Source organism: Nematolebias whitei, chromosome 7 (genome assembly GCF_014905685.2).
Source record: "Nematolebias whitei isolate Nwh7 chromosome 7, NemWhi1, whole genome shotgun sequence".
In the NCBI taxonomy this organism is placed as follows: domain Eukaryota; kingdom Metazoa; phylum Chordata; class Actinopteri; order Cyprinodontiformes; family Rivulidae; genus Nematolebias; species Nematolebias whitei.
In genome coordinates this window covers 42,113,250-42,127,153 of record NC_056504.1, presented here as the reverse complement: position 1 = coordinate 42,127,153, position 13,904 = coordinate 42,113,250, and the positions used below count along the sequence as shown (strand labels likewise).

At 38.2% G+C, this 13,904-nt stretch overlaps 1 protein-coding gene across 11 annotated transcripts in view; it reads right to left on the bottom strand.

Annotated features, from left to right (window-relative positions):
• scn8ab (sodium channel, voltage gated, type VIII, alpha subunit b) overlaps window positions 1–13,904 on the bottom strand; it is a 49,580-nt gene that overhangs the window by 29,083 nt on the left and 6,593 nt on the right. For 7 of the 11 annotated variants that reach the window (XM_037678892.1, XM_037678896.1, XM_037678900.1 and 4 more), the window contains exons 2-8: window positions 8,826–8,944; window positions 8,163–8,252; window positions 7,952–8,080; window positions 6,014–6,105; window positions 2,349–2,570; window positions 2,172–2,235; window positions 147–288 (exon numbers count right to left, since the gene is read on the bottom strand). In XM_037678892.1, the coding sequence (XP_037534820.1) occupies window positions 147–288; window positions 2,172–2,235; window positions 2,349–2,570; window positions 6,014–6,105; window positions 7,952–8,080; window positions 8,163–8,252; window positions 8,826–8,944 (858 nt within the window). Of the gene's footprint in view, window positions 1–146; window positions 289–2,171; window positions 2,236–2,348; window positions 2,571–6,013; window positions 6,106–6,379; window positions 6,472–7,951; window positions 8,081–8,162; window positions 8,253–8,825; window positions 8,945–13,904 lie in introns of all 11 variants that reach the window. The other 4 variants (XM_037678895.1, XM_037678899.1, XM_037678894.1 and 1 more) reach the window with 1 other exon arrangement.

The following is a 13,904-nucleotide window of genomic DNA, read 5'->3' as shown; positions in this document are numbered from 1 at the left end:
ATGGATGGATGGATGGATGGATGGATGGATGGATGGATGGATGGATGGATGGATGGATGGATGGATGGATGGATAAGAGTGTGTAAAGACATTTGTTTTATAATGGAGTAAATAGAAAGAAGTCCATAAAGAAAACATTTTTTTACCAGCATGTAGAGATTTTCCCAGAAGTCTTGAGTCATGAGACGGAAGAGCGTCAGGAAAGCCCATCCAAAGCTGTCAAAGCTGGTGTAACCATAGTTTGGGTTTCTTCCAGCTTTCATGCACATAAAACCTTCTGGACATCGTCTGAAAGAAACGTACACCAACATGCAGACAGTTTGAATAAAACTGACAAAATGTGTGTTTTTAGCGACAACTCAGACGTGATTTAATGCACTGCTGAATTATTATTTTCTTTATTATACCAGGAGAAACTCATTGAGATCAAACTTCTCATTTACACGAGTGTCCTGACCAAAAATGGAAACAATAAAATGTATACTGACGTTTTAGGCTAAGATAAAACAGAAACGTAATATTGATAATGACAAAAATGCTGTTTTATAAAGGTGTTTATTGTAAAAATTTCAAAGCAGAAGACTGATTTCATTTGAGTGAAATTTGTATTTCAGGACTTGAGTTTACGTCATGATGGTATGAATGTGTGTATCTATGATTCGTATAAAGTTTTGAGAATAAATTTATTGAATAACACATAACTAAATAAAAATGGGTCACATTTTGAGCTTGATAGTTTGATATTCTTTTAAGTTGTTCTTTTAGTTCCTTGTATTTCCATATTTTTATCAAGATGTTTCTGCATCATTTATTTCTGCCATGGTTTATATTAGTAACCCAGTGTTTAGTACCTGTTTAGCATAACACTTATTTGTTTGTATGTTCAGCTTTCCTAATCAGCAACTCAGTACACCTGTTTATCAGCTATCCTCCCACCTGTTCCCAGTCACTAATCGATGCTCGCTGTATAAATTGTTCTCATTGTCTCCAGTCTTGTGTCAGATGATTGTTCTTGTTCAAGCCCTGGTTTTTGTTACAATCTGCCTGTTTTGACTTTTGTTTAAGTTCATTCAATCATTCTTGGGTTTTCACATTAATCAGTTCATTGGTTGATACTACTGATTAGGTTTTTGTAGGATGTGCAAGGGGGATATCAAATATGAAATATTTTAATATACAAAATCATTATGCTTTGATCCAACATTGTGGAAAGTGTTTGGGCTGCATAAATGTAAACAGTCATGTGGAGAGCAAAAATGTATTTACCTTCATAAATACAAAATCAAAACTGTAATCTACTCATGGCTTATGAAATTGTATTGAATGCCCATTAAAAATACTTTGCTCCAGAAGCACGGTCATTATAAATTATTCTTTATGCTATTTTTGGATGTTAACTGTATTTTACAACACATAAACCTGTGCATCCCTGTCTGTGCATCTGTTCTAATTAGGCACCAATGGAAACAGATTATTACTGAAGTACATATTTTAAAACTATCATTAGACTGAAGAGCCATGTTAGAAAATGGAAAACTTTTGATGAGTGAATTTTACATTAGAGAGGATAAGCTCCCAAACGAAGCATTTTCCCCTCTTTGGTTTTAGCCATTTCTTCATGTTCTCTGTGCATTTTAGTGTTTATGTAGTGCCACAGTTCATAAACATGAGTGTTTGACGTCTTTGTCTTTCAGAAGGTTTCAGCGTCTTGTAGCTTCCAGCAGGATAAAGCTGATGTAGCTAATGGACTGCAGCTCAGTGCCTAAAGAAGCATCCAAAAGAAAATCCACGAGCGAGGTTTGGAGGGATCTTTAAGCAATGAAGCTATACAAAAAGATCCTGGACGTTGACTGTGATCCAGCTGCACACCTCAAAGACAGAGATTTAAAAGACACATCCTGCTGCGCTTATAGCAGCAGCAACGTGCACTCCGCCCATATTTCGGACGACTGTACGAACATAATCTCACTGTATACCGGTACAATGATAATAAAGCTTATTCTGATTCTGATTCAATTCAATTCAGTTAATTTATATAGCGCCAAATCACAGCAAAGTTGTCTCGGGGCACTTTACAGGAACATTCACATACATAAAAGCCAATTAGCAAAGTTCTCTATCTAAAGAGGCCAGCAGACAGATTCTGAAAATGAATTTATTCAGATACTCACCCTGAGTCAGAACTATTTCCACACAGTAGCGCATCCATCGCATTAGGGAGGAAGTAGAAATTAGCTGGAACAAAAAGTTAAAACGAGACAATCACTTTCTTTACCACATCCTATTACCTGAAATAACACGTTTAATTAATTGCAGCAAGTTGTTCGAGCGCCACAGGTTTCACTCACAGTTATTCATGATGTATTTGCTCCAGTCAAACCCTCTGCTTCCGTTTTCCAGGTACTGTTCGGTCATGTTGATCGGCCAGATGACGCACTTGTTCCGGAGGTTCCCCATGAAGAGCTGCAGACCGATCAGAGCGAAGACGCTGAGGCAGAAGACGGTCAGGATCATCACATCCGACAGCTTCTTCACAGACTGGATCAGGGCACCCACGATGGTCTTTAGGCCTGTTCATACACAAATCACACACAGGCACACACATACAAAAGTGCACAAGTGCACAAGCATGGAAACAGGCACGCTCACATGCACGTCATCGTACAAGTTCACAGACACACAAATGGAGAACGTGAGATACACGAATAAAATGTCTCGACTGGTTCAGAAACTCAGAGCTGACTCAATTTATGTGATGAAACGTTATATATTTGATCAGACAAGCTTAATTTTTGCATTTAACTTGCAGACACGGTTAATTTATTAAGAAATTAATTATTGTTTGTGTAAACACTGGCTGTCGCTGCTGATCTCATACAAATATTTAGTTCAAGCTTTGAAAAAACTATTATGATACTTGATCATTTGAAAGTTTTGAGCAGCTGACTTGTTTAAAAATGACCTCAACAAAATTAAAAGTACTTTTGAAACAACTATTTCTTGTGGGTTTTTTTTTTTTTTTTTTTTTTTTTACTATTTTTGTGTGTGTGTGTGTGTGTGTTAATTTTTTTTTTTTTGGCTAATATGTTGTTCTCCATGAAAAATACTGTATAAACTCCAAAAGTTTTAAATTTGAAGTTAAACAACTTATTCTGAGTCTTCTGCAGTAGTATCACCGGCCAGTTCTCCTGTCAATATTTGTTAAGTAAGAAAATACCTCCAAGTGTTACCATATTTTTCGGACTATAAGGTGCACTTAAAATCCTTAAATTTTCTCAAAAATCGACGGTGAGCCATATCCAGTTTGCCTTATGTATTAATTCTGGTTGTGCTTACTGACCTCGAACTGATTTTATGTGGTGCAGCTGAACAATGTTGAGAGTTATTGTGAATGAGTTGAATAAAGTTCGACTTATTTGACTGTTTTGTTTCGCTTAATGCGTCTTATAATCCGTTGTGTATGAAAACAGACCCGTTCATTGATATTGCACCTTATAGTCCGGTGTGCCTTATAGTCTGAAAAATACGGTACTTTAGGAGCGAAATCTGTATCTGTAAGTCCAATATATTAAACAGATCCTTTCATTTAAATCCCTATCAGGGAAGCAACAAGTTTGGTCTTTATATGTTGTCTTTAAACACCAGTTTTGAAGTTTAAAGATCCGTTGCCCAAAGATCATTTACATGCAGTCCATTTTCTGCATGGCCCACAAGCATAATGTTCCAAATTACCTCAGCATTTCAGGGGGAAAAACAGCATTAATTATGAATTTTTCTCATGTTTTTTTTGGCAAAATGCTGTCATTTATGAAAACATGAGGTAAAACGATTGATCTGTTGGGTGATAAATTGGACCAATTTTCACCAGTTTTTAACTTTCTGGTGTTGACCATACCTGAGCTGATGAATAGTGGCAGAACCCAAAGGAAATTAGCCCGAGTATTGCGTAACTTTATGGTTTACTATTACAATGTGTTTACAGTCTGTGGGTCATAGCCAAACTTATGGACTCAGTGACGTCATCATTGTGTAGTCTGCTAAACACTGAAGATATCAAAGTTTGTTTCTAAATTTTTTTTACTGATCGTTTTTAATCTATTGTTTCTGAGTTCTGTGAAGCCGGAACACCCCAATATAACAGAACATGGTTATATGGATTTTAAAACCATGTCAATTTGTCATAAAATATCTAAAATGTTAGTGGTTTAGAAGCAAAAAGATCATTTAAAGTGAGACAGATATTAAGTTTGGTGTTTTTGAAGAACACCATCACAAGTACTGAAGCTGTGTGGGACATTTCCATCAGGAGAAAAATAATCACATTTCATTGTTCGTTTTTTGTTTGACAAAATGTACATAAACAGATGTGAATAAATAAAATGACTTTTTTTTTTTTTCTGAGGGTCAACAGTCTCCTCTCCAGCTGAAGTTAAGATTGATCTGGACAGGAAGCATTTTTATGGAAACATCCCCAACTAACTTCAGATAATAAAAGACAAACACAGCAGCGCCACAAAAAGCAAACCGTGCAGGAAATAAAGAAGAGATCATGCGAGGAGGAGTTGGGGCCTGAAGGGGGGAGTTTGGTCCATGAGAGGTGCCTTGCAGATCATTTAAACGCCAAGGCTGAAAGAAATGACTAATTCAGCATCACCTGTGTAAAATGATATGATGAAAATGCTTGAATTAATAATGTAAAAGCCAAGCAATTGTTCCTATTTTTTACAGGTGTATTAAAGGTGTTGCAGGTGTGTATTATATATTAAACACATAATGCTGTGTGCATGTGATGAAACAAAGCAACAGTTTTAACAACTAGTGAAGATAATTTTATTCTCATGGGAGCATTTTAACAGTGTTATCAGTGGACAAGCTTTAACACTCCTGTTGTGTCATCAGAGCGTCTCTATCATGTTGTCAGGAGATTTAAAAAAACAAAAGTATTTTCTCCTATAACAACTTTTTTCTAATCTTAACCAGATTTTTTTTTAAATTCTTAATCCTAAGTAATGTCAAATCAGTGCAAAGTTTGCAAAGCAAAGACTGAAAAAAGTTTAAAAAAATTAAATTAAATTTAAAAAGGAAAGAAAAACAGCCCTGTCATAGAGCAGAGTCCTTCTAATGGAAACTTTGTTTAATTACACATGTAATAATGATAATAGTGTTTGCTCAGTTTAATGAAACAGGTGACAACATCCTGTTGGACGGCGGCGTCTCTGAACGTTCAGTGAAAACACACGGAGTGCTGCATCGTCAGGTGAGCGCTGGCAGGATGTGTGTGTGTGTTTCTACTGAATGTAGCACAATGATTAACATTGGCACGAATCGATAAAGAATACCTGTGCACCGTGTTCGAACGTAGTGAAATTTGCCCCAGTGGGAATATAAATATCTGAAATAAATATAGTTACTGTGGCCCACTGGTTTAATATTTTGTTTAACTATTAGTCATAAGATAGAAAATAAATAAGTAGAGCCTACATAGCTTGTATTTTTTTGTTTAAAAAAGAAAAGTAAAAATAAAAAGCATCTTAAAGCCAAACTTTGACAGCATCGCTTCATGCAGCATAAATGTATTGTCAGATTAGGCTTGGCAGTCTAATAAACGTTACTTAAAACAAGGTAAAGTCACTGGACTTTGGACTAAAGTGTGGACGTAAACCTGCCATGCAAAGATGTTAGGAAAACTGTGCTTTGATTTTAAAACCCACTGACATCCTAAAAACTATTATTTTCATTGTCGTCACAATATCCCATTAACTTCTACTTCATTGAGATAAAGAAAAAACCTTTTCAGCAGCTGTTGTATTTAAGATTCATGCGAGCTAAAACACTGCCAGCAGACTGCTAAGCCTAACAAAATCTGTTTGTACCACTTTTAATTACCCTAAACAAAATATAGCAAACTAAATTTGGGGAAAAACGACTATTTCCAAAGAAATAAAGTAAAAAAATATAGTTTAAAACAAAGACTATTTTGAGCTCAGCCTTAGTGTTTAAATGGGAGTCTCACCTGGAATGACAGAAATAGTTTTCAAAGCTCGGAGAACCCTGAACGTTCTCAGCGCCGAGACATTCCCAAGGTCCACAAACTCTGTTATATATCTGTAACAAGGTAGGATGAAACACAGAACAGAGCCCCATGATACGCAAAACACACGGTAACAACACACACACGCACGTATGTTTGTGCAACAGCACGACACCAGCACCATCGAAGACCAGGAGGGGACACCACTGTGGGAGAGAGAACAGCTGTCCGACTGGTGAGGAAGAGGAGGAAGGAGGAAGAGGAGAGGGACTGAAACACAACCACAGCTAACATCAACCCCCACCCTTTGGATTGGCTGCCCCCCGGCTGCACAAACACCTGTCTTACCTGGGATAACTGAAATAGTTTTCAAAGCCCTCAGAACCCTGAACGTACGCAGAGCTGACACATTGCCTAGGTTTACAAACTCTGTTATATACCTGCAAGGTGGATCAGATACAGTTACTCAGGAGTCGTCCTGATCTCAGGACGAACACAGAACTTTGTTACATCATGCGGCAACACTTTACAATAAGGTACACAAAATTTGCTTAACTACTAGGGAACGCCTCAGGAACGAATCAGGAGCTAATGAGTAGTTAACCAGTACTTACTGTGGAACACACAGCCAAGCTTTATTAGGGGACTACTGGTTAGTTACTTTGCAAATGAAGAACTAATCAAGAACTAATGGGTAGTTACTAAGGAAACCAAAGAGGAACTAATCAGGAGCTAATGAGTAGTTAACCAGTACTTACTGTGGAACACACAGCCAAGCCTTATTAGGGGACTACTGGTTAGTTACTTTGCAAATGAAGAACTAATCAAGAACTAATGGGTAGTTACTAAGGAAACCAAAGAGGAACTAATCAGGAGCTAATGAGTAGTTAACCAGTACTTACTGTGGAGCACACAGCCAAGCCTTATTAGGGGACTACTGGTTTGTTACTGCAGAAACAGAGGAGAAATTCTCCATGTGGGTTGTGAATAAACCCTGCACTAGTGATGTCACAGCTCATAATTGTCAAAAACCTGTTTCCTAGCGATTACTGGTTTTATTGGATTATCTCTTTTGTAAATCTATTGGTTAACGACCCATTAGCTCATGATTAGTTCCTCTTTATTTACAAGGTAACAAACCAGTACCGTATTTTTCAGACTATAAGGCGCACCGGACTATAAGGTGCATTAAGCAAAACAAAACAGTCAGATAAGTCTAACTTTATTCAACTCATTCACAATAACCACATAAAATCAGTTCGAGGTCAGTAAGCACAACCAGAATTAATACATAAGGCTCACTGTCGATTTTTGAGAAAATTAAAAGATTTTAAGTGCGCCTTATAGTTCGAAACATACGGTAGTCCCCTAATAAGGCTTGGCTGTGTGTTCCCCAGTACTGGTTAACTAGCTCCTGATTCGTTCCTGAGGTGTTCCCTAGTAGTTAAGCAAATTGTGTGTACCTTATTGTAAAGTGTTGTCGTAACATCATATTTAAATCAACATGGTGGGACTCAGTGACGCAGGGGGAAAAGTCCCTGGAGGGCATTTTTCTTGGTAAAAGTCCCATAAATTTGACATTTGCAGACAAAGTATTAAAACTCAACATAATTTGAATCAAAAGCTACAAAGGTGAGCAGAACACATGAGGACATGAGATCTTGGTCTTTATAGATGTAATTGTTAAAGTTCAACTTTAAACTAGCACTTATTTCCAGACTTTAATATTTTATTGCCAGTTTTGATGGAAATGCAGCTTTTCTGTAGTTGAGGTGTATCATAAACATTGAAATGCTGACACAGCTAATAATTAATTATGTTTCCGCTGTAGTGCTTTCTTTTTTGTATTTAATTAGTTACTTTATGCAGGGAAAATAGTTGCTAAGTCCTTGCAGAATAATAACATTTTTAAGCACTTACGCCATTGAAATGACCATGAAGTCCAGCCAGTTCCACGGGTCTCTGAGAAAGGTGAAGTTATCGATAGCAAATCCTCGGGCAACAATTTTTGTGAGCGACTCAAATGTATAGATACCTGTGAAGGTATACCTTAGAAGAAAAGAGGAAAGGAAAGAGTAAAGTGCAAGAGCAGGACCCAAACGAAGACATGACCTCTGAGATCCATACTTACTCTACTTGTTTGGACCACTCCGGCGGGTCGCTGAATGTCATGAATATACAGTTGGTCAAAATGGTGCACATGATGATCATGCTGAATAACGTGAGAAGAGAAGTTAAGGGAACTTAAACTACAGTTTAACTCCAAAGAAATGCTTAAGGAGTTTGGCAGAATGCAAAGATAATAAGTTATAAACAGAAAAACAAGATGTTACAAACCTGTCACGCTTGGAAAAATCAACAGAGGAATTAACTGCTTGTGAGCAATATAATCATGAATTAAAAATAAAATAGGTCAAAATGAAACAAATAATAGTAATAATAATAAAAATATTATCAGTGTTTCAAATTGAACATGGCTCCTGGGTCAGATCAGAGTTAAGCAGAAGCTTTGCATGAATAAAGTGATCAGAATGATCAGTTTATAAATATTTGATCAATTACTTTTAACTTCAAGAAGCATCAAATAATTGGTGATTTGCTTCTGACTTATTTCTTAAGTAACTCTTTATTAATTGCACCATTAAATTTGAAAAAAAAAAAAATAAATCACAAAGTAATTCCTAAGAAGCACTGTATTCATCATCTTCCCTGAAAACTGCTGCAAGTTTCATGTTTTGTTAAATGTTATCCTCTGCATTCATTTTTGCTCAGTGTAAATAACTTGAAAGGATATGAGTGTATCAAAATCTTTATAGCTATCCGCCTAAATGGATTAAAAGGGCTTATGATGTACAAGGAAGGTGTGGCACTGAAGCGGAAGAGTGTTTTCCCCTTGTTTAGGACTATAAAAGTCTGTGGAGACAAGAGACAAAAGGAGATATTAGGACAATCAGATATATTGTATTTTTACATTTAAATTACATATTTAGTACATGTTTGAAAAATGATCGTATTGTTTTATTTTAAAGGAAGGAAGCCCAGCTCTGAGTCACGAAGCAATGTTGCATCAGATTGCCCTACAAATACTGGATTCCATGTGAAAAAAGGCAGTTTAAGAAGAGTATATGCTCTTTTAGGCACCACCATTTGTAAATATACACCTAAGAATTAGTCAGCTAGTACCTTTAGACCTCTACATTAAAACACTGAAATAGTAAATGTATAGAAAACGACACATAATCAGAGCAGCGAGCTTGCGTAAGCTTGTTTTGCTCTGCTGACGTCACTGCCTTGATGATCATCTATACACCTCTGTCCTGGTTGGCTTTGTCACCATGACAATAAAATAAAATAAAATAAAACTGAGCTTCCTCAGAGGCAGCAGACACGCACATATAAGAAGCTCTCGCTTCTTTGTGGCCAAAGGACTCGCTTCGTCGCAGGTTTAAAGCTCTTACTGGAAAGGAACAGCAAATGCTGTCATCGATCAGGGCAGTTCTGCTGACTCTAGGCTCTCACCAACCACTCCCTGCCCATAAACAGCACTGGGCCAAGTGGGGCTGGGCACTGGAGGGGTGGGGAGGCGAGGCAGTTCTGTTTGTTGTTTCTGTGCACCCATGTGTGATGTGAGGATGTACAGTCAGGTGCGTGATGTGCACGGACAGACTGAATACATTTTTATACACAGTGTCTTCAAAAGGTGTTCTATAACGCCAGGAGTTGTGATTAAGAGTCACTTCTCTGACTTCTTGTGAGGGTATCGTTAGGACAAAAGATCCAGAAGTGTTCATTGCTGTTCGTTGTTCACCATAATCCCAAGAAAATCGGACACAACAGGCAATGACAGCGGCCATCATTCACAGAAACCAAATCAAGAGTTCAAGCTGAACCACCAGCAAGGAATAAAACAGGTACATCACCATCTAATGACATTAATAAATGTAAGTGGTAATTTGATGTACAAACCGGATTCCAAAAAAGTTGGGACACTAAACAAATTGTGAATAAAAACTGAATGCAATGATGTGGAGGTGCCAACATCTAATATTTTATTCAGAATAGAACACAAATCACAGATCAATAGTTTAAACTGAGAGAAAGTATCATTTTAAGGGAAAAATCTGTTGTTTCCAAATTTCATGGCGTCAACAAATCCCAAAAAAGTTGGGACAAGTCCATTTTTACCACTGTGTGGCATCCCCCCTTCTTCTTACAACACTCAACAGACGTCTGGGGACAGAGGAGACCAGTTTCTCAAGTTTAGAAATAGGAATGCTCTCCCATTCATGTCTAATACAGGCCTCTAACTGTTCCATCGTCTTGGGCCTTCTTTGTCGCACCTTCCTCTTTATGATGCGCCAAATGTTCTCTATAGGTGAAAGATCTGGACTGCAGGCTGGCCATTTCAGTACCCGGATCCTTCTTCTACGTAGCCATGATGTTGTGATTGCTGCAGAATGTGGTCTGGCATTATCGTATTGAAAAATGCAGGGTCTTCCCTGAAAGAGATGACGTCTAGATGGGAGCATATGTTGTTCTAGAACCTGAACATAGTTCTCTGCATTAATGGTGCCTTTCCAGACATGCAAGCTGCCCATGCCACAAGCACTCATGCAACCCCATACCATCAGTGATGCAGGCTTCTGAACGGAGCGTTGATAACAACTTGGGCTATCCTTGTCCTCTCTGGTCCGTATGACATGGCGTCCCAGTGTTCCATAAAGAACTTCAAATCGTGACTCATCTGACCACAGAACGGTCTTCCATTTTGCCATACTCCATTTTAAATGACCCCTGGCCCAGTGCAAACGTCTGAGCTTGTGGAGCTTGCTTAGAAATGGCTTCCTCTTTGCACTGTAGAGTTTCAGCTGGCAACGGCGGATGGCACGGTGGATTGCGTTCACTGACAATGCTTTCTGGAAGTATTCCTGAGCCCATTCTGTTATTTCCTTGACTGTGGCATTCCTGTTTGAGGTGCAGTGATGTTTACGGGCCCGGAGCTCACGAGCATCCAGTAGAGTTTTACGGCCTTGACCCTTACGCACAGCGATTGTTCCAGATTCTCTGAATCTTTTGATGATGTTGTGCACGGTTGATAATGATAACTTAAAAGTCTTTGCTATTTTACGCTGGGTAACACCATTCTGGTATTGTTGCACTATCTTTCTGTGCAACAATGGTGGAATTGGTGATCCTCTTACCATCTTGGCTTCTGAGAGACACTGACACTCTGAGAAGCTCTTTTTATACCCAATCATGTTGTCAATTGACCTAATTAGTGTTAACTGGTCTTCCAGCTGTTTGTTATATGCTCAATTTCCTTTTTCCAGCCACTCATTGCTACTTGTCCCAACTTTTTTGGGATTTGTTGACACTGTGAAATTTTGAATCAACATATTTTTCCTTTAAAATGTTACATTTACTCAGATTAAACTTTTGATCTGTCATCTATGTTATATTACGAATAAAATATTGACATTTGCCATCTCCACATCATTGCATTCAGTTTTTATTCACAATTTGTTTAGTGTCCCAACTTTTTTGGAATCCGGTTTGTAAATTTGCATGCAGATTAAATGATAAAAGCATTTGTTCAATTTAGACTTTCTAAATACTAGTGACACCCACAAATAAACCTTGCTGTTACTCACAGTAGAAGTGTTTGATTTCTACAAAACAAAACAGAGTAAAATACAGTAGTCTCTCGTTTATCGTGGGGATCCGTACCCTGAAGACCCGCGATAAGTGGAAAACCGCCAAGTAGGAATAGTAGTACAAGTAGTAAGTAGTTTACTTTTATTATATAAATATATATAGGCATTTTAAACCCTTCCTACACTCTTGCAATATTCTAAACATTTTTTCTAAACTCTAAATGCTCTCAAACAGCACAGAATGTCATGATTTTAGCTCTTTGCCTCCTCTGTTCTTTGCCACCTGCAAGCGCTCTTGGCCACGCCCACTTCTCCACTTCAGCTGATCAGCTGCAGCACGAAGCTTATCCTGCGGTGTGGGCTGCACACAGGTGCAGCAGGTGCTAAATAATTTTAAATAATTTATTTTAAATAAAAATTCCATGCCGATCGTGCGGCTCATCCATCAATCAGCCAATTGTGCGTCATGTCCAATCTTATTTTGAAAAACTGAGATAGAGCGATAAACGAACCATGAAGTAGCGAGGGACTACTGTATACAGAGGAGTGTATAATTGCAAACTCTAAAAAAAACAAAGAAACTTTAGAAAGAAAAGGAGAGTCAACCCAAAGTGCCCTTCAGTTAGGTTAAAGTTTTAAAAAATGCTCACAGACTGTGAACAGACTAAATGTTATCTCTGAATCTTTGGAGTCGTCGACTCAGTGAGCACAGGAAAAACAGGAAAACAGAAGATCCACATGTCTGAAGAGTGAAAGTCTCTCAAAGGTCAAGGTACGTGTTTTGCTGAGCAAGTTGATACTTGATGACGATAGAAGACAAGGTTATAATGAGTAATACTTTAGCATTGTGCATGTGCCTAAAGGGATAGCCAGATGGGGCCACTAGTAATCTTGAGGTGCCACTCCACAGTTTGATTATCCTGTTGTCATATAAAGGCTATCTGAAAACTACTGTAGTATGGGAGTTAGGAAATAACCTTGTGATTAGGGGTTGAACGACTACATAATTTTTAAACTCGACATTAACATAATAAAACTCGAGTAGAACTCGAGTAGTTGATGACGTCGTAGGATCTCAAGATGCAAAAATAAATAAACAAATAAAACCGCAAAATAAGTCATTATTTACAAAAAAAGACCAACAAAACATTGGGAGCATATATTATGCTCCTACCATTTATCATACTGCAAATAAGTCACAGGAAAACCAAAACTATTAGTTACTATTATTAAGCTGCAAAAGTGAAAGCAACGTGCGGCACGTAAAAAACTAAACTAAAAACAGTGGGGCGGTTGACCACCCCGCACCACCGCCTGCAGTGTTGCACATTAGGTTTAGTTTTAGAGATTAATATGTTTATAGGTTTTTAATAGGTTTAGAGATTAATATTTTTTGCTTTTTGTTTGTGAAACAAGGTCAGAGGAAGCTGGTTCTGGTTTGGTAGATTGGACCCGGTGTTACACCATATTCTGTGACCTGCAACAGTGCATGCAACACTGCCCCCTATGGTCACAATATACGGTGGTCACAGAATATAGTGTAACACCGGTTCACAACAAGCTCCAAACAGTCAGGAAGTTGACTCATTTTCTGTTTCCTTACGGTGGTTGAACCGGAAGATTCATCTTTAGTGAAATATTTCCAGACTATTGATGCATTTCTACGTGTTTGCCAAGACTGGGCCTGCTTTGTGCCATCCGTCTGCTTGGAGGAATACATTTTGTAGCCCATGCTCGGTGCGGATCACGTGACGCAATGACATAACAGCAACGTAATGACGTCACTACAAATACTCAACGTGAAATTTAAAAACTCGATAGATGTCCTAGGAATCGATGTGTCGATTACTCGAGTAGTCTGTAAAGCCCCACTTGTGATGCAGGCCTACTTTGTTTTAGCTTGTTTATTTTCGTTATGGTTGACATTCAATCTAAGAACAGCACAGTCACTACTCAGCTCACTGAAACTTGTCCTCTTCCCTCCTAGATTCATATTCATAACGGAAAGTCGCAGGTTCAACTCCCGGTACCGTCAACATCAAAATGCGGGTGGAAAAGGTGGAACGCCCACACCTGCCTCCACCCTCATTCACCCCACTCTGGGCCCCTGAGCAAGGCTCTTAACCCCCACCATCTGCTCCTAAACAGGTCTCTCTTGAAAATGAGTTCTCGTAGCTCAATGAGACTACCTGGATAAATAAAGGCTAAATGAAAAAAAA